Consider the following 24,507-nt stretch of genomic DNA (forward strand, 5'->3'; position numbering starts at 1 on the left):
AATACCAAAGTCTAAATATTCAGTAAATTCAAGGAAAAGTGTGAGTACAAAAGCAATATTTAGTTAAAGTAAATAAAGTACTCATTCTGCACAACAGCGTTTTTAAAATAATATATTTTCAATTGAAATATAATTATTGATGCAACAATGTCCTCTTTGTGTCACTTGGAAATAGGAGCTTTTCTTTGTACTATAAACTTTCATGAAGCATTTGAATTTCACCAAGGGATCGACTAAGTTTATCCTAACCAGTATTCATACTGCATTTTTATTTGATGTTATTTTGTATTATTCATCTGAATCTAAATATTCAAATTAATTTAACGTATCAGACAAATTCACTTGGGTAAAATGGCTTGCCTCTGGGTTGCAGTGGACCAAGTATCAGGAAATAACAGTAAAGTAGCTAAAACAAATGTACAGAGCTTAACTAAATGATCTTATTTAATGTCCACCAATGAATAGCCTAATATTAACAATGTCCTGCAAAAAAATCAGGAGACATAATTTGAAAGCAGGGCATTTATCAACAGTGAAAATGTACGGGTAATGAATCTTAAATACAACAAACCAAACAGTTGACGAGTTTAAAGCACTGACATAAAGAAGTGGTCAAGATAAGCATGCGCGCGAGTTTTCCGATCTGCACCGCATCAGAGCCCGATGTATGTTTCCAGCCTGCAGTTGCATTGATCTGCCGATAGCTGTGTGTCAAAGCTGCGGAAGCCCAGGAAGTTTGAGCCAGTAGGAAGGATAGAAGAACCACATTTAAACGCGCCTTGACGCACGGTGGGAACAGAAGCAGCGATGGGAGCTTCGCAGACGCGCGCTGAGCACCAGTACCAGGACCTGGCTGACAAAACTGGGTGTAAGTAAAGGAAAACCCTCTTGGAACTTTTGTATTGGAAACTCTATAACTGTTGTTTCAGTGAGAGGCGTTGTTGGTGCGACATCGTTACGTTTAATGGCACACAACCATGTGGATTATCCAGGAAATAATTCAATATTGGATCAATTGAAACCTGATTATTGAACGGTTTACCAGAATTATCTCATATTCATAAAATGAATTAAATTCAGTGCTTTATCGATATTTTTTAGAGTTATAAGAAGGATTTGACTATTTTCGTTTCTTCATTAATGTGTGGTGATATTTGTGAGGTGAGCTGTGTTGTAATAAACTACCTTACTCTTCCTCTCATTATGGGATGTTACAGCTTAAATAAAGAAACGAAACAACATGCAGACCGACACAGCAGAAGTGTTTAGATCTATTTTAAGGAAGGGCAGGATCTTGATGTGAAAACGTTTGCATGCAGTGCTATGCAGAGTTTGAGTAGCAGTGATAAGGTTTACACCAGACTGGGCCCAACTTTATTGATACATGCGGGTGAGACTTTGAACTTTTTTATTGCTTTCATATCCTCAAGGTGAGTCTTTGACCCCATTTCTCTCTGGAATTAGTTCTTGACACTCTAATGAAATTGTATATTGCACTTGCAAGCCGATACTTGTTGGTAAAGCACTGACAGCAACCTGTGTTGTTGTTGTTTTGCTTTGTAGCCAATTGTTTTCATTCTTCACATGTGATAAAGACACCACCCACTGTAGCCAACCAACGTGTTTCGACATGAGACTGTGTCTGTATATTCTACACCACACACTCAGCGGCCACAGCTGCTAATGCAAACACTTAGTACCCTCTGGGAAAGGTGAAATAGGGACAAATAAAACAGAAGTATTTAGTGCAACAGTTAGAAATTACAAACACATCTCGATATGGGACCAGGCTGGGTCAGATTATGAAGTGTAAACCTTTGTGGTCACCAGTCCACACACAGAGAGTTAATGATTCCAAGAATCCATGAAAAGACAATCCCAGTAAAACAAAGGGTGTTGTCATTAAACTGATAGTAGAGCTGCTATTGATCATTTATATAAAGTATGTTTCATTGTTAATTCATAATCCAATAGCCTACATTGTTTTAAAAGTAAGTCAAACAACTTTTCAAAAATAATGATCTTATAATATCAATTAAAGTGTCCCTAGAAAACAATTGAAGAAGTGCTTGTTGATGCGTGTGGAGTAATTATGGGGGTACTATGGACAAACAGTACTTAATGTTGTTGTTATTTGCTTCTTTATAGTTTCATTCGAGCAGATCAAAAACCTTTACCAAAGATTCCAGCAGCTGAGCGGAAATGAAGAGACAATAAGGTAAAACAGTTATTAACAATTATGTTTAGAAACCTGTACAACCTTTTAAACACCTGTTGCAGAGCTCTGCTGGTCAGCTGCTTGTGTTTTTAAAAGACACGTTTTAGCCTGTGCAGTCATGAAAATGACCTGCATGGTGGTTCATTTGCACACAACTAGCAAGCAACATAGTTACACAAAGACTGAACTAGTGCAAACACAGAGACATTACTCAAATACAATATGTCGATGCACAAGTCACACAGAGCTGACGCAAACTGTACACACACGCCTCTGATGTCTAAACAAATACACATGCCAAATTGGCGTGCTGGCATTGACTGATGACATGTTCCCTTCCTTAAAAAGAATCAGAGAACAAAGATTGAACATGTCTATATACAGTTTACCTCCAGGTGAACTTATTGTTCATATTACTTCCTATAAATAACATTCAGCCTGTGGTAGTATCTGTTTTATGATCATTTCTCTTGTCGCCCTGCAGTAGAGCAAACTTGGACAGCATGCCGGCCCTCGCCAACAACCCAATCAGGAAGCAAATTATTGGAGCATTCTTCGATAAAAGGTGAGAACAATCACCCCACCCTGCCAGTTCACCATAGTCTAATGGCTATTGTATTTGATACTAGTACTATAGAGATAGTATTATGAACATATTCACTTTGAAAACCAAAACCTGTAAACCCGTACATTATAATAATAGTTTTGAAAGTCTACACACCATGACCCATTTCCCATCCTACTTCGTTAGAATTTAAATGTTCTGTCAAAACTGATCAAGGTGTCTCCCTGTCGACAGCTCAGTAAACACAAGCTGTTAAAGCAGTGATTGAATTATCTTATGCTTTTGATGTATTCAATTATGATTCCAATACTATCCATTCAATCCTAATTTAAGGGAATAATTTGACACTGTGGAAAATAGAGTTGTTTTTTTTTTCTTGCAGAGTTACAAAAGAAGATTTATCCCAATCTCACATACTGTATGTCTGTATGAAGCTACCGCTACCTTAGCTACCGTTTCAGTCTTCCTGCTGATGTTAGCATAAAGACTGGAGCTCTTTATCTCAGCGTAAACGGTTTTATTTCTTTAAAAGCCTAAGTTATCTGTTTCTCATGCTGCTAAATAATGTATTGTAGCTGTAGTGGGTTACCCTTACTATACATTTTTTTGATTTGCATTCGTTTAAAGTATTTCAATGCAAACTACAGGCTAATTGATAAGCTAACTGACTGGTGGATAGTTTTCAATTGAGAGTTGTAAGAGGCATTTATCCCCTGAAATGTTTAGCCTGTTTAATTAAACTCTTGAGTGCTTTACTTCGGTTTGTTTAGTCAAATGAAAGCAATTCCATTCAAGAGCAGTATTAAGTTCCTCTAATTTAGATGTGGGATTCCTTTTAGAGAAATGTGGTGCAAACAAAAGATGTTATTCATACAAGTAAACAATATTTAACTGATGGGTTTTATAAGAGACAGTTGTTGACATTTTGAAATAGTTCTTCATTCTTTGGGAAGCCTAAAGGGCAGACAACAATATGGACTGTCCAATAAACAAGCTTTCTCTGAGTCCATGTGGCTTTTGTTCACAGCTGTACATTTATCATGTGCACAATGAGCAAAACAAATTCACTGGTTTAGATATTAGACTATTTTATGGCCGTAAATGAACCAGTAGAATCCAATGATCAAAATGTTACAGAAATATTTTTCACCAGGCAAAAGACAAGACTAAAATTGTAGGGTATACAATTGGTGATTTACAATTTAGAAAATTGAGCAAATAGTGGTGTTCGGGAAGGCTTTCAAAAACAATGTCTGTTGAATTTTAACTTAGAATACCTAAACTTTGAATTATTTTGTATCTGTGACCCAGGAACCAGCATCAGGATGAAGTGGGCTCTTGCGATCAGATTGGCTTCGAGCAATTCCTCATGGTCATGTCCCATTTCCGCCCTCCGAACTTGAGAACGACAGATGAGGAGAAGGAAGCTATGAGAAAAGAGAAGCTTCGCTGTGAGATACTTCACTTTATTTTTCAGAATTGCTTTGGATACAACCAGATATACGTGTTGGCTATGAAGCCCAGCTAATAGCATAGGACTCTCAAGTGTCTCCCTTTTGCTTTTGATTCAATTCCAAAATACCAGGAAAGAGCACCACTCAGTATAAACACCAAATCAATGGTGTGTATTATATTTTAATAACCACCAACATGTCACAATGAGTGTTGTGATGCATAGCTTCACAACCACTGTCACAAATAGAGCATTTATAGCCTCTAAGTCGGACCCACAGATATAATTATACCATTAGATCATAATCAGTTTGTTTTCATCGTCTATCCCAGGCATTTTAGGATGAAGTCATTCACTTTTTTTGGTGTATGTATACTCTTCCCTCTAACCTACCTAGTTTGATTTGTTCCTTCATTTCCAAGAATTACGTTAGGGTCAAACATAGGCAGATAGGAATCACCTGTACTAGCGAGTCTTGATTAAAAACTAGGAATATGTTTGTCCAGTTGGTTTGTGAAACTCAAACAAAATTGCATTTGTGAATATACTTAACTTAAAAACAGTATTAAAAAACATCTATAATTTAAATGAGGCTTTTGCTGTGTAGAAGGCTCTGTGTCCCTTTAGACTCATTTCAGTAGATGCTGAGCTGATATTGTAAACAGACCTAAACTAATTTGTTTACTCAAATCAAACAAAGCGTCTGACTTGGCTTTGGCTTTGCTATTGTAAAATATAATTTGGGTATGTCATCTGCTGCCCTATAAAAGGCTTTGAGTTTGACTTACTCTGTGTTAAGTTGCACATTTGTCATGCATTTGGGACTACTTTACATGACCAAATACTGAAAGAGAGTGAGTACACTGAGGCCACTAGATCCATATAAAAGGTGCAGAGTTGAAGGTGCTATGTGCAGGTGGCAGGAGGCACAGATTATGGGGTTTAGTGCCAATTCATGCCTTGGGGCATCAAAGCAGGTAAATCTGGCCATGCAATAACTGCTGCGTAGACAACAAATTCTTCCAACCTGGGGTGTGTCTCTTATTGTAGCTAAGGCATTCTCTCAGAGTTCAAATTATCTGTAGGTGGATTGGATTCTGGTCTTGCTTTATTTTTTAATTTTCATGACATTACATTTCAGTTGTAATACAGTCCTTTACTGTCTGGTTCCAATGGACTGTCACAAAAAATGCAATTTGCTGTTTATGTTTTGGATCACTGAAACTTGTTGTGACTGCACTGGTTTGGCCAGCAACCAAGACAATTCAAAGCTCAATTCAATGTTGTTACAATTTGATTGAAGTAGACAAGACTCTAAAACAGTAGGTGGTACTCAAGTAAATATACTTAAATACGACTTGTGGTATTGAAACTTTTCCCTAAGTGAAAGATATGAACACTTATTTAGTGGGAATGCTGACACAGCATTCCAACTATCTTTTTATGCTACCCACGAAATTCTTTATTATTCCGCCGGGTTATTTTGCGCTACTTCTTCTCCCACATTGAACAGCGCAGAAACTCCGTTCAAACATCAAAACGTTCAGCTCGGTCGGGAATCGATGGCTATTACTTTTATCATTCATAACTTTCATAATTCCAGAGATACATCCCATAATTCATCACATTTTTAACATGGAAGTCAATGGAGAAACTCTTCAGACTTCAACAATCTTCATGCAACTTCAACTGCTAACTGTTTATTCATACTTTCACTCAGAAATCTCATTCCAACTTTAAAATGTTACACATCTTTCTGACATTATTCGTGTAACACAACTTCTAAATCTGATTCTTACTTTTAGAGATATTAAACATTGTTCAGACCTTGGTAAAGAGGCCTTCTTCAGATTTTAGAGTGCGTGATGTCACAGCTAGAGTGGAGGATAGATTTAATTTTGCCTTCATATTTTCTTTTAAACCTGCCATAATTCCCAAACCCTACATTCCTGAGACATCATTTTTCATGACAAACGTAGGAAAACATCTCGTAGCTTGAAAAATAAAAATAAATTAAGCAAAATAATTAAACAAAAGGCCTCTTTAGGGCATGAAGTGACAAAAACGTTCAACATGTCTCCATTAAACCCCATTGTAAGTTCAGCCTCACCTTTCCCCGCCACAACAGCCAGCTGCACACCTTTAGTTAATCTGCCAAAAAGGCCACATTATTAACCTGAAAGTACACAAAAAGTACACTTCAGATGCTCAATTTCCTTGACATGCTTCACGCTTTGAAATTTCACCAATATCTGTTACGGTTCTTCAACAAAACGTTCACATGTAAGAGGTTTATCTCTCATTCAGAACAATGAAAATGCTCTCACTGATCACCATGGAAACCTTGGATCTCTGGACACGTTGTTAGCTCAAATATAAACACCTGTGTCATGGAACACAATGATGTCATAACTCCAACTCACATGCTCAGAGCAGCAGGCTTCAGATAATGGTTAATGGTCCTGCCCTCAACAGCTCTACGTCAATTAGGGTGTGTCATCATATGCCGTTTCCATGGAAATGCATCCCTCGCCATAAAAGAACATGTCGCTATACATTAACTCCTATGAACTTCACATGTGTGCTAACAGTCCAGCCGTGAAGATATCTACGGGACAGTTTTGAAATTTCTTCAAATGCCGTTGCCATGGCAACACAATGCTCGCCATGAAACACGGTTTTCTCATAACTTCAGTGAAAATGCTCTAAACGGCCCAACACTTCACAGGTTTGGTAACGATGCAGCCATCAACGCATCTAAGCGTATTATGGGACGTCATCAAATGACGTTGGCATAGCGACAGATCATTCGCCATCAAGTTAGTTCAAAAGTTTGCAGTTCAAATATTCTGCTGCTTTTCCAAGCCTTTTTACTTTCTTTTCTTCTCTCATCACACATTCAAGCCCCCAGTGTTCATGTATCATTTCAATCTAAATTATTCACTTTCGTCTTACACATTACATTTCAGCATAGCAGTTTAGCATCAGCTTAAAGCATTCCCACTAGCAATTTCTTCAGGAATTGCATTCTCTAGTTTTACTTACACTGCCACTGTGTACTTTAGTATTTCCTTGTCAACAGCTCAATCTGTGTTGCTTTTACTGCTCAAGAAACTAAGTGCCAGAAAAAAAAACAAGGGATGTACAGCTTCCTGTAGAATACATGCAGATTTAAGATAATAACAGAAGAGCAGTGCGGGGTAAAAGAAAATAAACTCTAGTTTACTTGTATTCCTGTGTTATTTTATAAGGGGGTCTTGCTGCCGACAAGGAGATTTTTAAGAACGAAAAAACATAGTTTTAAAATTCAACATCGCAAGGGTTTTGATAGGAGATAATTAACAGACTATACAGTGTCTCCTGTATCTGAAGACTGAACATAGCCTATCCTTCGTGGCTTCATAAAGAAACGTCTATCTGTATTAATATGTTTGCCGATCATGTTCGATTGATGTTTGATTTCCTTTGGGACATGCATCAACAAATCTTTCCCTGGAGTCACAGTGTTAATTGAATACCTTTGAAAGGACATTGTGAAATGGAAAGAGGAGCAAAATTACATAAAAACTAACATTTCAGAAATAACTTAGGTATCACAGACAAAATACTCATTTTGGCATTTTTTTTGTGTTAGGACAGGACTGTTAATCGTGAATTATCATCATGGGCCTGGATCTTGTAAATGTCACTGTAAATGAAAGTAGTCAAATTTGAAATGGCATTTTTAGCCTAAGTGTGAGTCTTTGACATTTAGCAGTGGTTGTTATGATGCGTCCTGAAGGGGACCTGCTTGTTATACTCTCATCACTGCATCTTCAACATTCCTCTAATCACAGCTTCCTCTGATTTAATTTGTAAGATCCTTGCTTCTTTAACTTGATGACAGAAATGTTTGCTCAGTAATCAGACAAACCTCTAAAGTTTCCTCTTCTTTCTTCGCAGTTCTGTTCAACATGCATGACTCCGACAACGATGGCACCATCACTTTGGCGGAGTACAGGAAGGTAAAAAAAGTAAAATAACTTTTTCGCATACAGTATCCCTCACACAGAAGCTGGCACGTTTGTGTGTCTTCTTACTCTATTACACAAACTTTTACATAATTTTTACATATTTCTATATATTTTTCAATGAAAATTGCAATGGCGTATTGGACAAACATTAATGTGTTCAGATGAAATGTCATACTATAGTAAATTGATGAAAAGATATAAGTATAGTATGTCAAAAAAATCAGAAAAAAATCATAGTAGTATGTTGTGGGTTGAAAATATGAAAAGTTTATTAAATAAAATGTTTATTCTTTAGTATGTCAAAATGCAAATTCATAGTATACAATATATCGGAAAGAAGTCAAAGTATAGTATGTCAAAAAAAGCAAAAAAGATTAGTAAGAAAAAAAGTCAGTATAACATACCAAAAAAAAAGGTCATAGTTTAATATGTTGTAAAGTATGGTTTGCATCATGTACATCAGAAACATCATAGTATAGTATGACGAAAAAAAGTAATAGTTTTGCATGCCGGGAAAAAAGTAATAGTATACTATGTGGAAAATAAGGTCATAGAACGTTATGTCGAAAATATGATCAAAAATGTAATAGTATAGAATGTCAAAAATGTATAGTAAAGTATGTTGTGTGCTGACTAAATAAAAAAGTGATCGTGGAGTATTACGAACATCTCAGTAAAATGTTGTTGTTTAGTATGTCAAAAAACAAATTCATGACATATATCAGAAAGAAGTGAAAGTATAGTATGTTGAAAAAAGTGATAGTATAGCATGCCTAAAAAAAAGTCAAAGAATAGTATGTCAAAAATGTCAGAAAAAACCTCACGGTATAGTGATTCCAGGAAAGAAATGTCAGAGTAGAATGATATTGATAATATCAGTGTAAAATCATAGTTTAGTATGTAAAAAAACATCAGAAATAAAATGCCAAGAAAAGTCAAAGTGCAGTATGTGGAAAAGACTGTCATAATATAATATTTTGGGATTTGTTATAGTATAGTATGACAAAAACTGACATTTGGAAGTGTCAACCCCTGATGTTTCTTCATGAGGTTTAAAGACTAACAACGTTTTCTTTCTCCTTCAAGGTAGTAGAGGAGCTAATGTCGAAGAGTGGAGAAATCGGGCAGGAAACGGCCAAGGCCATAGCAGATGCTGCCATGTTGGAAGTGGCAAGCATAAATGTGCCCAACATGGTGAGGGAACTGACCACAACAAAACTAACAATTCATCATACAGCCATATTTATCTGCAGCAAAATAACACATTATTTTCCTCTTCATGATTTTAGGGCCCAGAGGAGTTCTATGAAGGAATAACATTTGAGCATTTTGAAGAGGTTTGCATCTTTTTTAAACGTATGGTCCACCTAATATAAAAAAGTCCGTTTTTGTCACTTACTTGACATCATTTTGTTATCTCCCCACAGATTTTAAAAGGGCTTGAAATGGAGTCCAGGATGCACATTCGCTTTTTGGGTGTGGACACATCAACAATGCGTTGTGGGAAATCCCAGTCTTGAAGTTGTTCTTGTAAAGAAAGTTATATTGCTGCTGTTTTTAGCAGGGCCTCTCAAGTCCTTAAATCGAATGAACCAAAAAACTTGATGTGCACTAACATATGTTCAAATGGAGGGATGTAGTTATAAACCAAAAACCATACTACTAGTACATTTTTATATGATTAATAAATACTGACAACGTGGTTAAAATTATTAAGTCGAAATACATTTATCTTTAACTTTTAAGCCTTTTTAGGTTATTTCTGTTTGAACGCTCTGTGATCTTTGGAAGTGTCATATATTTTAAAAAGATGTGTTAATGTTGCTTTTTATACTATCAAGCAACCTCTGCCTAATATAACCAGCATGTAATGTGAAGGATTCTGTGTACTTTAGTGAAGATGTTAGGTAGTCCTTCTCTGGCATCAATGGGTCATCTGTTATGGCTCTCATCCAAAGAGTGGGACTGCACAGCATTCCTCCACAGCTCCAGAACAGGTCTCCTTTTTCTATTCCTCTCAGACCGTGTAACCAAACACTGATCTTTGTCTAAAAAACCTCCATGTTTGACAGCTAGAAGGATATTTAACACTGTCCCTGTGATGATTCAATAAAACTGTTTTAATGAACTGAAATGTATTAATGAATAAAATAAATCTAAGAAACCAAAATGCATGTGATTCTTTTGAGAGAAACTTGTACAAATGTATAGGAATCTTATTTAGAAAATCAGGTAAAAATAGGACATTGTATTCCTCTGATGTTGCCCAGCAGCACTGATCAAATACAGAGATTGTTATCACTTAAAAAAAAAAAGTTATTGTACAGTGTTTGCAATCCACATAAAATACCAACAAAACAGACAGTGTACATTACATGGTACTTTTCCAAGAAGCTTGATTCCACTATGACGATTAAAATGTAATAAAATAAAACAAATACAGTTTGGAGAATCAAACTGATCAAAGTTTTATAAAGTCTGTCAGTCAGTCCTGCTGCAGTTTGATAAGCTGCTGTCAGAGGGAGGGGTGGGCGCCCGGCAGCCTGTCGTAGGGCACAGTCAGCCCGATGTTGTAGTTGTACCCGGAAGACTCGATGTAGTCGGACCTGCAGATGGGCAGGATGTGATCCTGGGACAGCGCGTCCTCCGAGAAGTCGTAATGGCAGATGACTCCTCTGTGTCTGAAGGATAAAAACATGAATATGTTCAACAACAGAGATATTAATGTTGTTCTTCTAAAGTTTTAAAAGTGGATGTTTGAGAAGGACATTAGAGGTTGTGCAGGTAACTTGCATACCATACAAGTTAGAATTGAGTAGAACATTTAACATGTTTTTTTCTTTCCCAACAAACTCTTTTGAGTACTTACAATTAAGAAAAACTAAAAGATTGGGACAATATTATAAATCACTAAGGAGCAGAGGAATTCTTAATAAATGTACAATTGGGGGTGAGGAAATCTCTAGTATATAGATTGTATTTTCTTTTTCTATTGAACACAAATTATTTTTATTTTACAATTAAAGAAAAATAGGAGGTTTGAATACAACAAGAGAAATAAAAAAATCCAAATTACAAGAAAGTTAAAGCCAGATATGTTTAAATAGACTAACAAACGTTGGCTGAATGTGAGGCACAAATAGGAAATCATCTCAACATATTCTCGCCATGATCTAAACTAAGACTATTCTGAGAAAGGGTATATTCAGCTACAATTGTGTTCATAACCCCATGTTACCTATTCCTCACACACCTAGAAGAAAGACAGACATGTGGAGGTATGGTAATTGGGCCACATCCCAATTGGTTAAAAGCTTTTGTGTTTTTTGTTCACCTTTTAATGACTACATGCTGCTCTATGGGCATTAATAAAACATGCAGCTGAGAGCAGCAGGTTGTCTGAGGGATGAGTTCCCAATTACATTTTGAGAAAGCATAAAATAAAAACATGTATTAAAGAGCCTTTTTTAACACTATCCCATTTGTAATTATACGGAGCAGTAAAAATTGTTTTGTAAATACACACAATATTTTGCCTTTTAAAAAGGCATAGCTCAATATTTTTGGAGAATAAAGTGACATGGATATCAATCTTCTCTCCCAAAAAGCGTATTGCCAAGGTTGAATTTGCTTTTACAAAACAGAATCAGTCGGTTTACTGATTTTGTATGATTTAGAGACTCTGTAAGTGTATTGTGGGGAATGGGAGGTGGATGTCGAGAAGAGATTCTTAAAAGAAGAAGAAGAAGAGTGGGAGGGGGCTCAGTGACCTGCGGTGAGCTGTAAGGTCATCGTCTGTGATGCAGGCTCCCCTCGGCGACTTGTCATCTGGGATGTTGGCGGTTACCAGGGTGCTGCTGTTGAAGTTAACATGCCTGACAGGATGCCTGCAGCAAAGACAGAGAACAACACCTTCAGCAAAATAATGTTTAACATTATTTTAATTGTTATACACATTTGTATTGTATCCCCTACAAAACGCAGCATACTCTTCCATTTTTCCCAGTTAAGTGCCATGTAGATGTGGTACTATATTTGGTTTCAAAATAAAAGCCTACATGCATCTTAAAGGGGCCCTATGATGCTAATGTTCAGGTTCATTTTAGCATTTTGTACCTCTAATGGGACATGTTTACATACTTTAATGTTCAGAAAGGTCTTTTCTTATACTGCCTGTGTAAACCAGAGCCCAGTCTGCTCTGATTGGTTGGCTCTGTATTGGTTGGTCAACTGCTTAGAGATGTCCCGCCCCTTAGCTAGCATGTACTGTACAATGTGTTGTAGTGCTAGCCAATAGAAGCTGTAATATTGTGTGTGGGAGAGAACTTTGGGATTTTAGCCGTTATAGACCATTTACATGCACCAATACCTAAATAACACACTACAGGGAAGGGAAAAGCCTAAAAAGAATAATTGGGCCTCTTTAAATATTAGGGATGATTTGCAATTCTTGTTATTTGTGGCACTTGCAGTAATTTTAAAGAACAATATCAACGAAAAGAAAACAAACCAGAACAATGACTCAGTTAAATGGGTACCTCTAATCTAAAAAAGGCACACACCATAACTGTGATGTGTAAGAAACAAACAGAAAAGCTTGGTTGGAAAAAGACATGTGACACCTTTGAAGACTGTTTAACTTCACATGTGTATTTTATCATTGTAGCCGAGTTCCCCTCCCTGTGGCTCAGAGGAAAGATTATCCCACCTGTTGTGCATCTCCCACAGCTTGGATCCCATCCTCATCTCCCACACACACACCAATCCCTCGCCTCCGCCGCTCACGATCTTCCAGTCGTCAATTTGAACGGAGGTGACACCCAGGTGGTGGCCGTACAGGGACGCCACAGAGGAGCCGGATCGCAGGTCAAACACCCTCACCCTGAAACACAGTGAAAAAGAACAAACGCTTAATTTTGCCATGTCATTGCGATGAGCTATGCCAATTGAGAAAGTTTATTTGTGATGGGTCAAAGGTAGCAAAAGTTAATCAAGTAATGAAACACTAGTCTAAAATGGCCTCCCTTTTATTTAGGAATTTCTCAAACACTGTAAGGATGAAACGGATAAAAAGGGATAAAAGTGAAGTGAGTACAATGGTATCAGTCATTTCCATTTCCAAGCGTTGTTATTTTGTATCTCATTTCATGCACAGAGTGGGAAAGCTCCAAGACCGCAGAAGAGAACGAGTGCAGTGTGTCAAAGAAAGCATTCATTTACAGACAAAAGGACACTATTCTTGTTGAACTTTTCAACATTCAGCCAAGAGAGCAAAGACAAATACAAACCGAAGCAGAAGTGGCAATACAAGCTGTAGCTCCTTAAACCAAATATCACAATATGTAATCTCCTGCTGTTGGTCTCCAGAAAGGATTTACCTCATTCACTGGATATGGCATGAAACCAATAAACAATAAACTAAACAGAAAACATGAAATTGATGTTACTCCATCCAACTCTTTACCATATATTTGTTTAATTAATTAATTACTTACTTATTGAATTCGTCTTCATTTTCTCTGGATTTTTCTGATTGCTTTTGAATTGCATGTGCCATTTATTTACTCAAATCAATATTAAGATATTGTAAGTTCTGCTTTGAGAAAGGTGTTATATCCTTTTTCATTAAATCATGATTATTATTAAAGTAAAAGTATTTGTATTATTACTATTCATTGTTTTAAATAGACTGATCATTTAGCTTGCTGGGTTTCACAAGCATCAGAAGCCCATGGGAGCTCCGGCTCCATCTGTTGTCATTGTGGCTTTATTCCAGCTGAGAGCGTCCAGGACATGACTCCATCCAGCTCGAGCTTCTTCCAGGTCTTCATTACCATAATCAAATTCACTTTGGGGACTCTAACAGATTTCATTTCCGCTTCCACAAATGTTTTCAAGAATCAGCGTTAAATGTCTAAATGGGCACTGCGGTCCTGTTGTCCGCAGTTCGTTTTTCCTGTTCAGTGGCATTACGTGATGGAAGCACACGTTTAAACAATGAGGGCTGAGCGTTACTGGCAGCCAGCAGGGAACCATAACTCTGATGTTGGAGTGAGTTGTCGGTGCCCAGACTCCTCTTCATTAATCAGGAGGAGCTGTGTCTAATCAGAGGAGTGCTAAGAGGCTCAGATATCTCCAGTTAGTTTCCCACCACTGGACGACACATTCATCATTATTCACTGAGGACTAAGTTTGACGCAGCCCTGTGGTTTGTCACCCTAGGTGGTCTTGTTGGTATTCCGTACGAATGCATACCTTCCATATTCTAACACGATTTGGCAGTCGTAGTGCACATTAAGTGTTTTGACAGGCTTTGGTACAGTTTTCTATTCTGCCGACTTAGTTGTTAGTTGTTTCCCGATCATTTCAAGTCAATCAGAAGTGACACAGAGGATGAAGTTAAGGACCATCAAATGATGAACAAGACATTTTCATCAGACAAAACTACTATATTTAACTTTCAGAAACCCAATAACGATAGAGTCTAATAACTAAGACAAAAAACAAAGAAACACAAAAACTGGACAACAACATTGTAACATACTGTCACATGTAGCCACTCCCTAAAGCATTTGCTGCTTTATGGTGTATTTCTCTCTAAAGTGGACCATTTATTAAATTCAATGAGTTACATACAAAATGGTTACTGAGGATAAAGAATCATGTGATAAGTTGGTTCATTTTTTCATTAACTACTACACATTAGGACTCCTTCTTGCCCCCTGCTGGCTTTTTGAAACAATGCAAGTTTGAAGAGCAACTTCCAGGTTAAAGACACCTGTGAATAAATGTGTAGCAAAATGATGAATACACTAGATTTTCAAAAAAATATACAGAAATATACACTACAGTGACATCTGGCGTCGTTTTTGTAAGAAATGTTCACTTCCGCATAAAAAAGCCTCGGCACATGACATCCCGCGTGTGACGTAACACGGGGGACACAAGGGGGAGAGCGGCCGGTGTAACGTATTAATACACATGGATCCCAATGCTAGTTTCGACACAGAAGACACAGAAGAAGTTGAACATGAATATTCAAATGCATATGACGGACCACAACCTTATAATTATGATCCTGCTAGGCGTCCAAGAGACCAGGAGCAGCCAAGGATTAGAAGAAATAACGGCCATTGGAGAGAAATTAAGCTTTGGTGTGAGGAGAACCAGTGGAGAACTGGGCAGCTATCTTGGTGAGTGACCGGCGTTAGCTACAGAATGTTAGCTAACGTCACATCACAACATTGTGAAGTTAGCTATCATATATCAGGCTATAACTAAAGTAGCATTGATAATATAGTAACGTTACTGGCAGGACTGTTGATACTGATCCATAACAGAAACTAATGCGCAAGCATCAGCCGTATCTCGCGTTACCTAATGCAACTCCACACTACGGTGCTGTGTACGCAGGGAGAGAGGGGAGACGCGAGATACGGCTGATACTTGACGATCTGGCGGAGAAAGGTTGTGGAGCCTCCGTTGATATGCCGTTGTAAATGGCTTGATGGAAAGCAGGTGTGTAGTCGGGGAGGGTGCACAGCAGTGGTGTAGTCTACTTTTTTGTAGTGGGTATACTGTAATAATTGTATTCATCCTGTCTCGAAGCAACACCTCATGAACACCATCACACTTACTAATGCATAGACTAGTCTTGAGACTGGTTATTTGTTATCAACATGTCAATGTATTATAAGCATTTTTATGTGACTTTTAACTGCCAGAGACATTAACAATAAAAAAATAAAAGAATGAACAATGATGGAAAAAGCCCACTTATCTTCTAGGGTTGAACAATTAATCGATATTTTTATCAAAATCTCAATATGGCCTACTGCAAACACTGTCTCTGACACAGCTCTCACCAAATTTCCAACTAAATCCTGTCCACCCTTCTCCGTGAGCTCCTGGGCTATTTTGTGTGCTCTGGACGTCTCATGTCGTCTAATCTTGTTTCTCAAAGAGGCCAGAGATGTTGATCTGCTTGAATCTGAGGACTGGATCTTAAAGTGCACCCACTCCTCAGACATAAACACTCGTTGTTCTGTGAGGACACCTGTTGATTTTGTAGCGCTGCAAAGAGCACAACCTGGAAATAAACAAAACCATGACTAATTAGCATAATACAAGTTTTTACCAATAATATCTGCAGAAAAGAGCCAAGATTTACTCAAAAGTATTTAATAAACTGCTTACAATATTTACATCATGGCTAACAAATGCATGAAAAGCAGATAAAAGGAGAAAAATGTTCCACTTTTTCAATAGCTAATTATTTGACAACTACTGATAACTAACATATAGTCAGGGGTCCACATAAGTGGTACGCAGGTACGCATGCGCGGCAACAATCTGAAATGCGTACCGTCACTTGTGTCACAAAGCGCATTTGCGTACCGACGTAGGCTACTTGTGAAGCTTTTCCAGAAGGCGGTGAGATCACCGGACGACAGAGTCGGTTTCCGTGTGCACAGACAGGGCTGCTGTTCAGCACTACGCTAAAACAGCAAACCCCCCCGCTGACATTCGCGATACAGAGGGCTTCATGGGAACTTTGAAGGGAGCCAGAAGTTGGAGTACCAAACACTGACTCCAGGTACTCATCTGAGTACCTCACTGAGAAAGTTGTGTGCACCCCTGCATATAGTATTATAAAACGGACAAGTCAAATCAAGCAATCTGATTGGTTCTTAGCCGTGATATACTGAGCGTATACCACGGGTAGAATTGTAAGTTACTTTTCACAACAAGTCAGTATCCCTCCGCGTCTGAGAAAAACAGTATACCGTTGGTCTCCGCTTCGCGTCGGGCCGAACCACGCCCCTTAGCTGTGATATAATGAGCATATACCACGGCCTGTCGTGAGCTATTGCTTAAATATAATGGTGCAAATGTTTTAAATGCACTTTTAACATGACCATGAATTAACTCTCATTTGCATAGTCATTGACTTTATGAATTTCTGTTGTTTAGATCAGCTTTCCTTTGCATGTGTGCTGACATTTACCTAACTTTCTGTCCCTCCACTCTAACCAAGGATGCCTGTTCTTACATTCCAGCTACTGTTACGTTAATGATAACCATGCTAATTCCACTTACCGGGTAAATTTGCGGTAGCGCCGGGCTCGTTCTCTGTCACCTTTAGGACAGCCGCCTGACCTGGCTCTTCTTCTGTAGTGGTAATAGGGGAAAACTTCGGAAAACATTAAAATATTTTCGTCTGTTTTCGTTTCATGTTTGCTTCCTGTTTAGCGCTCTGCGAACTTGAATGATGGAAGGATCAAATTCTGATAACGTTAGAGAAACGTGGGGTTTGTCAGAGCCGAACAAAGTGTGTTGCTGTTGCTTAGCAACAGGCCAAAGGCGACGGAAGCCCCAGACGTCCAAAAGTATTAACACAGAAGGGGGCGAAAGCGTGAAAGCGAAGTCACAAAATGATGTTGTTACGTATCATCGCTCATTTTTAAGAGGGCATACGGAAATCACTGGCATTTTCTAGTGGGTATACGGCGTATACCAGCGTATCACGTAGACTACACCACTGGTGCACAGCTTATTGCAGCAGGTGAGTGGAGGTTGAGCCGGGAGCCAGGAGTGACAGCCACCACGCACACACAAACAACACAGACAGGGGGAAACAAACAAACACAAAGGAGACGGCTGGAGCAGTACAGCCACCACAGCGTTACCTAATGCAACTCCACACTATGTCTTACGTGCCGTGTACCGGAGGGGGGAGAGAGAGAGAGAGCAACAAAGGGGGGGGGAGAGAGATGTAATACGGTTTCCTGATAAAGCTGTGGAGAGTATGTGCTGCAGGGAGGTGGATGCACAACGCATCCAGGAACGAACGCTAGCTCCGGTCCTTTTCCCGTGAGGGAAACTGTGGACTCGATGTCCTGACAGGCTGGTATTTGTGCAACCTGCACGAACACAATACTGCACCATGATTACAAATGGTGAAATACAATGTAAAACTACCGAAAAATACCAGCTCACTAAAACACAACCGCTCAACTCAACGCAACTACTAACTATACCCGCGGTCAGAGAGCGGAGATGTTTACCCTTTGTGATGTAATATGACGCGTTTGACGTATGACCTTAAAAAAAAAGCCGTTTTTAAGAGCAGAGCTCAAAATTGCTCCTTTCCCTCTGAATTCCTGCCCTTATGTCTCGTAAAACATATCAAATCCTAAATTCACCTTTTAATTGTAATTTTCAAGCAAGTTTAAGCATAAATGTAGAAAAAAAAAAAACCTGCAAGATGCTCTTTAAGATACTCCTGTTCCCAATTACTTTACTTTAAAGATCGGGAGGCTTGATACAAAAAAAGCACGTATTCTTCTCTATTTCAAGAACAGAAGATGATCGCATCAAAAATGAGGAGGCAAAATGTATTGAATATATGCTTTTTTTTATGATGTGTATGTAATTTATTATATGTAATGTCTTGTCTTTTATCTGGACCCTGAGTCTGTAATCAAGTTTTGATTGATTGACATTGTTCTCACTTGGTTCTTCAAGACTTTGTCATGGGCTGACTAAGGTGAGGACAGCCTTTACCATCAAAAATACTGCTAGTGAGACATTTAAAAAGCATATTATACAACAACAAAACTACTTTTATGATTTGCTTTCAGTTTGTTGGCCTGTACACCATCCTCTCAATGACAGTTTTACCGTCTTGTTTCTCAGCTGCAATAATGTTAACCATGTCCACCCTCTTGTGTAGCATTATAGTATGCTAATGTTCGCTAACAGTTTCTAAGGGAAGCTGAAGCTGATGGGAATGTCATTAGCTAGATGAACAGGACAATTCATTCTAAGGGAAGCAAATCTCTGTACAAAACGTAATGGTGATCCACTCTAGAGTTGTTGCTTTATGGTGATGATAGAGGAAGAGTCAGAGGACCATCAAAGTCATCAGGAACTGAAAGGATCAGTATTTTGTGCCAAGTGGATGTAAAAGTTGAAATGCGTCACGTCTGAGATGATCACCAGTCAGTAAGACCGATCCACCAAAAATGTTAACGTCCAATTGTTTTGACCAACAGATCAACATTGCTATCCCTGGAGCCATCTGACTAATGTATTGTAACAAAAAATCAGTTTTTAAATTGGCAATAATCTATGCTAGATTGGCAGGAAAAAGCCAAGTTACATCCAAGACTTCAAGTGGTCCTAAAACTGGACTCAAGAAGCCCAGTATAATGATAAGTGTTCAATAGCCACAGGTAAGCCTTCACCATTTCCGCCCTTTCCCTCTTACTATCCAATTTTGCTCTTAGCCTTCATCTTTCCCTTTGCACAGATGCAGCCTTTTTCTAAACGGACTTATCAGGACTCCTCATTCGCTCCCTGGATCTCGCAAAGAACAGAGGGACAAAACTAATTTGGACAAAAAGAAGGGATGCATTAGGCTTTGGCCTTAAGCCACCCTGTCAGAGGTCCAAGATCGCCCACTGTCCCCCTCATTTGTCTTCAACTGCGGGCTGTATCGGCTGGGGCCAAGGGGAAAGAGCCAAGAACGAAACTACACATCTATCAAAAGGCAAAGACCGAAAGTGATGCAAAAAAGGAATCGGATAAAGACTCAAACAATGCTCTGGCATGAAGATAAACAAATGTTTAAATCAAAACAAAGCTGAATATTTCCTTTTGGCACGTTCATATAGAAATGTTTTTACTTAGCGTGGTTCAGTTCAGTTGCTAGGAGTCATACCTAGGAAGAAAAATGGGCTAGACAGAAATCTAAACAATATGATGTGGTCTGTCTTTCACTTTCAGCCAACTACTTAACAGCCAGATGGATTTGGTGCTGAATAGAAGCAGCAGGGGCAACTTTGGGCCAAGACGTGCCAGGGATGTTTCTTTTCCTGCCAGCTCATGCACCGCACCACCCGCTAACAAGTGCAGAATAGATGAGAATGCCTCTTTTATGAGTCTTTCCTCATCTGGAGAGCCAGGTTAGCGATGTGGCAAGTGTGTGTACACGCATGGATGTGTGTGTTGTTGCTGGATGGCATCAAGACAGACAGATATTTTCCGTGTATAGTATAGTAGATAATGAAGGAGACAGACATTGTATTCAACATAAAGAAAAAAACATCTCACATTTACATACATATGTCAATGCCTCGTTCTTGGTTTTTTTTAAACTTGTTTTTCAAGGCAACAAAGAGTGTGTGAAGTGGGACTAATGCACTAATTGAAAAGAGCCTTGTCTTCTCACACTCTTTATTAACACCTGTTCTCCACTGAATCCTCCTCTTCCCTGTCTCCTTCACCAGGTGCCACTGTGGGAAAACTAATGAACAGACATGTCTTTCTGCTTAAGTCCCTGGCTCAGTTTCAACACCTTTTCATGTTTGAATTAATCGCAGGGTGTCAGTATTGGGATATATTTTCCTATTTCACCATTTATGTGAAAGTATCCTACCTCCTGTCTTTGTTTCCACACACCAGCAGGTGAGGAGGGCTGTCTCTCAGGTTGATGCACGTGAAGTCTCCCAGCGAGTCGCCCACAGAAGACACAGGTTTACCCGTCTCTAGGCTGTAGACGTGGATCTGAGAAGCAGGGAAACACATCAACCCTTTCAAATGTATAAAGTCCATTTAACCTACTGATGCACTAACAACAAATGTTTACGTGAGAATGACATCCTGCGTATGTGTTTACAGAGTCGACTGGAAGCTTTGGAGGGTGTTTACATCTTGGACAGGCCCGGTTCTACGGGGGTGCATAAGGGTGCCTCAGTTGAGTCGTTTGCACCCTCATTTGAAAAATAAAAATAAATGAAAAGTGAAAAATATTACATATATAAGAAGAAGAAGAAGAAGAAGAAGAAGAAGAAGAAAAAGAAGAAAAAGAAGAAGAAGAAGAAGAAGGTGCGTGTGACCTGTGCCGCTGTGCGTTCATCATCTGCAAGGTGCTTACACAGCAGTCAATGATGTACATCATAAAATGGTTAAAACAACCTGCCCTTATCGCCAGCAGTAACACTGCATCTACTGCAGGTAATAACAGTTCAGATCATGGGGACATTACGTTACCCGTGGTCACTATCGTGGACACTAACGCCGGCTTTGCCTGCCTCGCCCACGGAGGCTGCTCTGCCCACGGAGGAAGCCGTCTTCTTGTACGTGATAAGGGACTGGGAAGGCATGAATCAAGCAAAGAGCACATAGATCCATAGATCTCTTAATGTTGCTCTCAAAGTGCACCAGATTGATGCTTTTAACTTCAATATTTTAAAAAAAAAATCTTCCCGGGGGAGCATGCCCCCGGACCCCCCTAGAGGAGGTGAGGACCCCCCTAGAGGGTGTTAGGTCCACTCCCCACTTATAAAAATAGCACTTTACCACTGCACCCTCTCTAATCTCAGATGCACCCGGAGTCATTTTGTTCTGGAACCGGGCCTGATCTTGGAACTTTAAAAATATGAGATGAATTGAAAAGAAACTGGAACAGGAGATAAGACTATAAGAAAGGAATGTAAGGGTATTTGAGCGTGGGGTAGGCCGTGGGAGGGGTTCATGTTGTTTTGATATAAACGATGCTGTAACAGGAATAGGAATATCATAAAAACACAATAATAAAGGAATATCATAAAATAATGGTGCAACATTTAACATACATTAACATAATAACATTAACTACACAACAACTGAAAAACGGAAATAATCCTTACATGTTTGACTCAGGATCTGAGATCTGAAGAAGTGTGTTTATCAAAAAAAAAAAAAAAAGTGGTGTGTTATTCTATAAGTCATTTAAAAAAACAAATAAGTCTGTATTATACAATGTTGCACACAAGTCAACACATATTTCAAAGCATGGCAGTGGTGCAGAGTATTACCTTTGTTTAAATTAAAGCAATGGACAAAGTTTGGTCTACTGTGATTGAACTTAAAAATGTTATCAGGTTTTCTTTCCTACCTGCCAATTCAAAACACTGCACAATGGAACTCTACACACTGAGAAAGGACATTATCATATACCGTTCAGAGGACAAACCAGCTTACTGAAGTGATGCTTTGCCAGTTAATTAAAACAAACCAGTAGTTAATTGTTAAATCTGGTGATTACAACATCAAACTAAACCTAAGGGCATTCTTCAATTACTGACCAACAAGCACACCACCGCCTGAGGCTCTGTGGCTGCAACAAACTTTCTCTCTACAAACTACAATGATGTCATCTGGAGCCGGCCTAATTGGTCAATTAGCGGCTGGTGTTTTCTCATCCAAATGAGACAGAACAAACAGGATAACCGCCAGGCAAAACTTTGAATAATTAAAACGATTAAGACATTCAATTGGAAGGGGGGAGGGGGAGAAAAAGAGCCAGAAGGTAGACACAAATACAGAGTGAGATGGAGAGACAGCGACAAAGATAGAGAAGTTTGAAGGAAGACCGGATGATGTACGCCTTGAGGAGGTGCCAGCAGTTTCTGTGCGTCCCTTATTTGGGCCAAGCAGAGCTTTAATTGTGCACCACCCCAGGGCAAAGCCCAAATCACACCAGACTTTGAAATGAAAGCTTGATAGGATTTGGACAGCGGAAGGAGGTGGGGGGGGGGGTGGGGGGGGGGGGGGGGGAGCAGAAATGAGATTCAGCCTGCTGTTCATAACAAATTATTACAATTTAGGGAAGATATTTGTATCAAATATCTGCCCACCTCGCCCACTAAAATGAAGAATGGCACTGAGGGAGGCAAAGGAGCCTGTGATTATGGGGGGGCTGTGGTGAGACTGCGGCAGAAGAATAATGGTGATAGACTGGAGAGGAGTTGTTGGGTTAATGCACTTTCTGGAAACCCGGTGAGGCTTGCAGACAAAGGAACTCTAATGGTGGCTTGTACTGGAACGTTAATGTGATTACTCTCTTTGCTTTAAAAAAGATTAAAGATGAGGCAATCATTGTTGCGGTTTTGAGAAAAGCTTTTATGGCTCTGTTGCCTGCATTGTTGAACACATTTGAAGCAGAATTTGGTTTGGTTTTGGGTTCAATTTTAAATATACCCTTACACCCCATGAATATTCATGGCCCCGTAATACGATTACATCATACTACTTAGTATTATTGCAATAACATATATTGCTACGTATTACCTTTCTTCAATGAAAATGATGCAGTTTGTCCACATCTGTTTTATCCAATAAGATGACATTCTTAGCGCATTTAAGATTTCTTACTCGGATATCTCAATTTGAGTTCTGATCAACTCCTGGCCATCCAACCTAATGATGAAGAAAATCAACACCAAGAAGTTTTATTTGAGATATAAATACTTGATCAATAATAAACGGTTGGTCGTTGTGCGTGTATTGATACTAATGTTGCACCGCAAAACAGTGTGATGCCATGCTGTTTGGGTTATTTCCCCTAACCCTAATGGAAACCATGGGCAATGGAAGGCCAATTGCTTTAATGTTTTCACTCCAGACAAAGATGCACCAGCAGGAGACTTCACTAATGACTCATGAAGTATAAAGAGAAACTTATGAGTAAAATAACCAGCTGAGCTAAACGGCTTGAATGAAATCTGCAGACTGTTGACTTCACATGGCCCATGATTCCACATCCTTGTCATACAAACACGCACATCTGAAACAAATATGGCTTCAGAGCTACATTTGGTTTAGACACCATGTGGACAAACAGAGATTAGCACATTGGACCAGATGCAGGGAATGAGTTTGATGTCATGTGGGATGGGTGTTTTTCCAAGTCATCCCAACAGATTAGTGTCTCAAACGTGCTCAAAGTATACAGCAGTTGTATTGTTGTGTGTATTTTCACAGCTGTAGAGCAAATTGCTTACAGTTGACTTTGATCCATCCCCAGAACAAGTAGAGTGATTTTGGGGAAGGAACAAGCAGAGTAAACGCAAATCTTGATTTAGTTGTGCTGCTTGGTTCATTGGTAGTTTGTATGGGTAGAAGCTATTTGCTGTTGTCCAAGCTATCAACAAAAAGGCTTGATGGATAAATGAAAAAAGTAATGTATTAAGTCATTCTAGTGTCATTATCCAAGATAACTGTTCTGAAGGAGCTATAATAAGTCAGAGAGTGCTGCATTCTAGTGAGGGTGCATTTATATTGCGTAGGAGTGTGTATGCTGTGTGTTTGCATGTAGGTGTGCAAGGCAGATTCAGTGAAGTGGCATTTCCCAGCCTAGCATAGTATAGCATCTAATTGTATAGAGGTTTATGAAAAAATGACCCTACTTATCACTTGATTTATTACCTCA

General features: G+C 38.9%; 2 protein-coding genes across 2 annotated transcripts in view; one reads left to right on the forward strand and one right to left on the reverse strand.

Moving 5' to 3' along the window:
* Positions 1-709: 709 nt before the first annotated feature.
* On the forward strand, positions 710-10,419 carry tesca (tescalcin a). Its single transcript, XM_079686818.1, has 8 exons — positions 710-868; positions 2,149-2,218; positions 2,703-2,783; positions 4,095-4,234; positions 8,179-8,240; positions 9,336-9,443; positions 9,539-9,586; positions 9,677-10,419. Exons 1-8 carry the CDS (start codon positions 808-810, stop codon positions 9,767-9,769), a joined length of 663 nt encoding a protein of 220 aa, XP_079542944.1. The 5' UTR covers positions 710-807; the 3' UTR covers positions 9,770-10,419.
* The window catches only part of fbxw8 (F-box and WD repeat domain containing 8), a 29,651-nt gene continuing 15,492 nt past the window's right edge, over positions 10,349-24,507 (reverse strand). Inside the window, exons 8-11 of the mRNA XM_079686813.1 lie at positions 20,692-20,819; positions 12,958-13,131; positions 12,020-12,136; positions 10,349-10,930 (exon numbers count right to left, since the gene is read on the reverse strand). Coding sequence (XP_079542939.1) covers positions 10,765-10,930; positions 12,020-12,136; positions 12,958-13,131; positions 20,692-20,819 — 585 coding nt within the window. The 3' untranslated portion in view covers positions 10,349-10,764. The remainder of the gene's footprint in view (positions 10,931-12,019; positions 12,137-12,957; positions 13,132-20,691; positions 20,820-24,507) is intronic.

This window comes from Notothenia rossii (genome assembly GCF_949606895.1).
Source record: "Notothenia rossii genome assembly, chromosome: 6".
NCBI classification, from domain to species: Eukaryota; Metazoa; Chordata; class Actinopteri; order Perciformes; family Nototheniidae; genus Notothenia; species Notothenia rossii.

Excerpts from the sequence above, each read along its gene's own strand:
- tesca (XM_079686818.1), top strand. The coding sequence starts at position 808 with ATGGGAGCTTCGCAGACGCGCGCTGAGCACCAGTACCAGGACCTGGCT. Across the intron at positions 8,241-9,335 it reads CTTTGGCGGAGTACAGGAAG|GTAGTAGAGGAGCTAATGTC; the intron begins GTAAAAAAAGTA and ends TTCTCCTTCAAG. Across the intron at positions 9,587-9,676 it reads CATTTGAGCATTTTGAAGAG|ATTTTAAAAGGGCTTGAAAT; the intron begins GTTTGCATCTTT and ends ATCTCCCCACAG.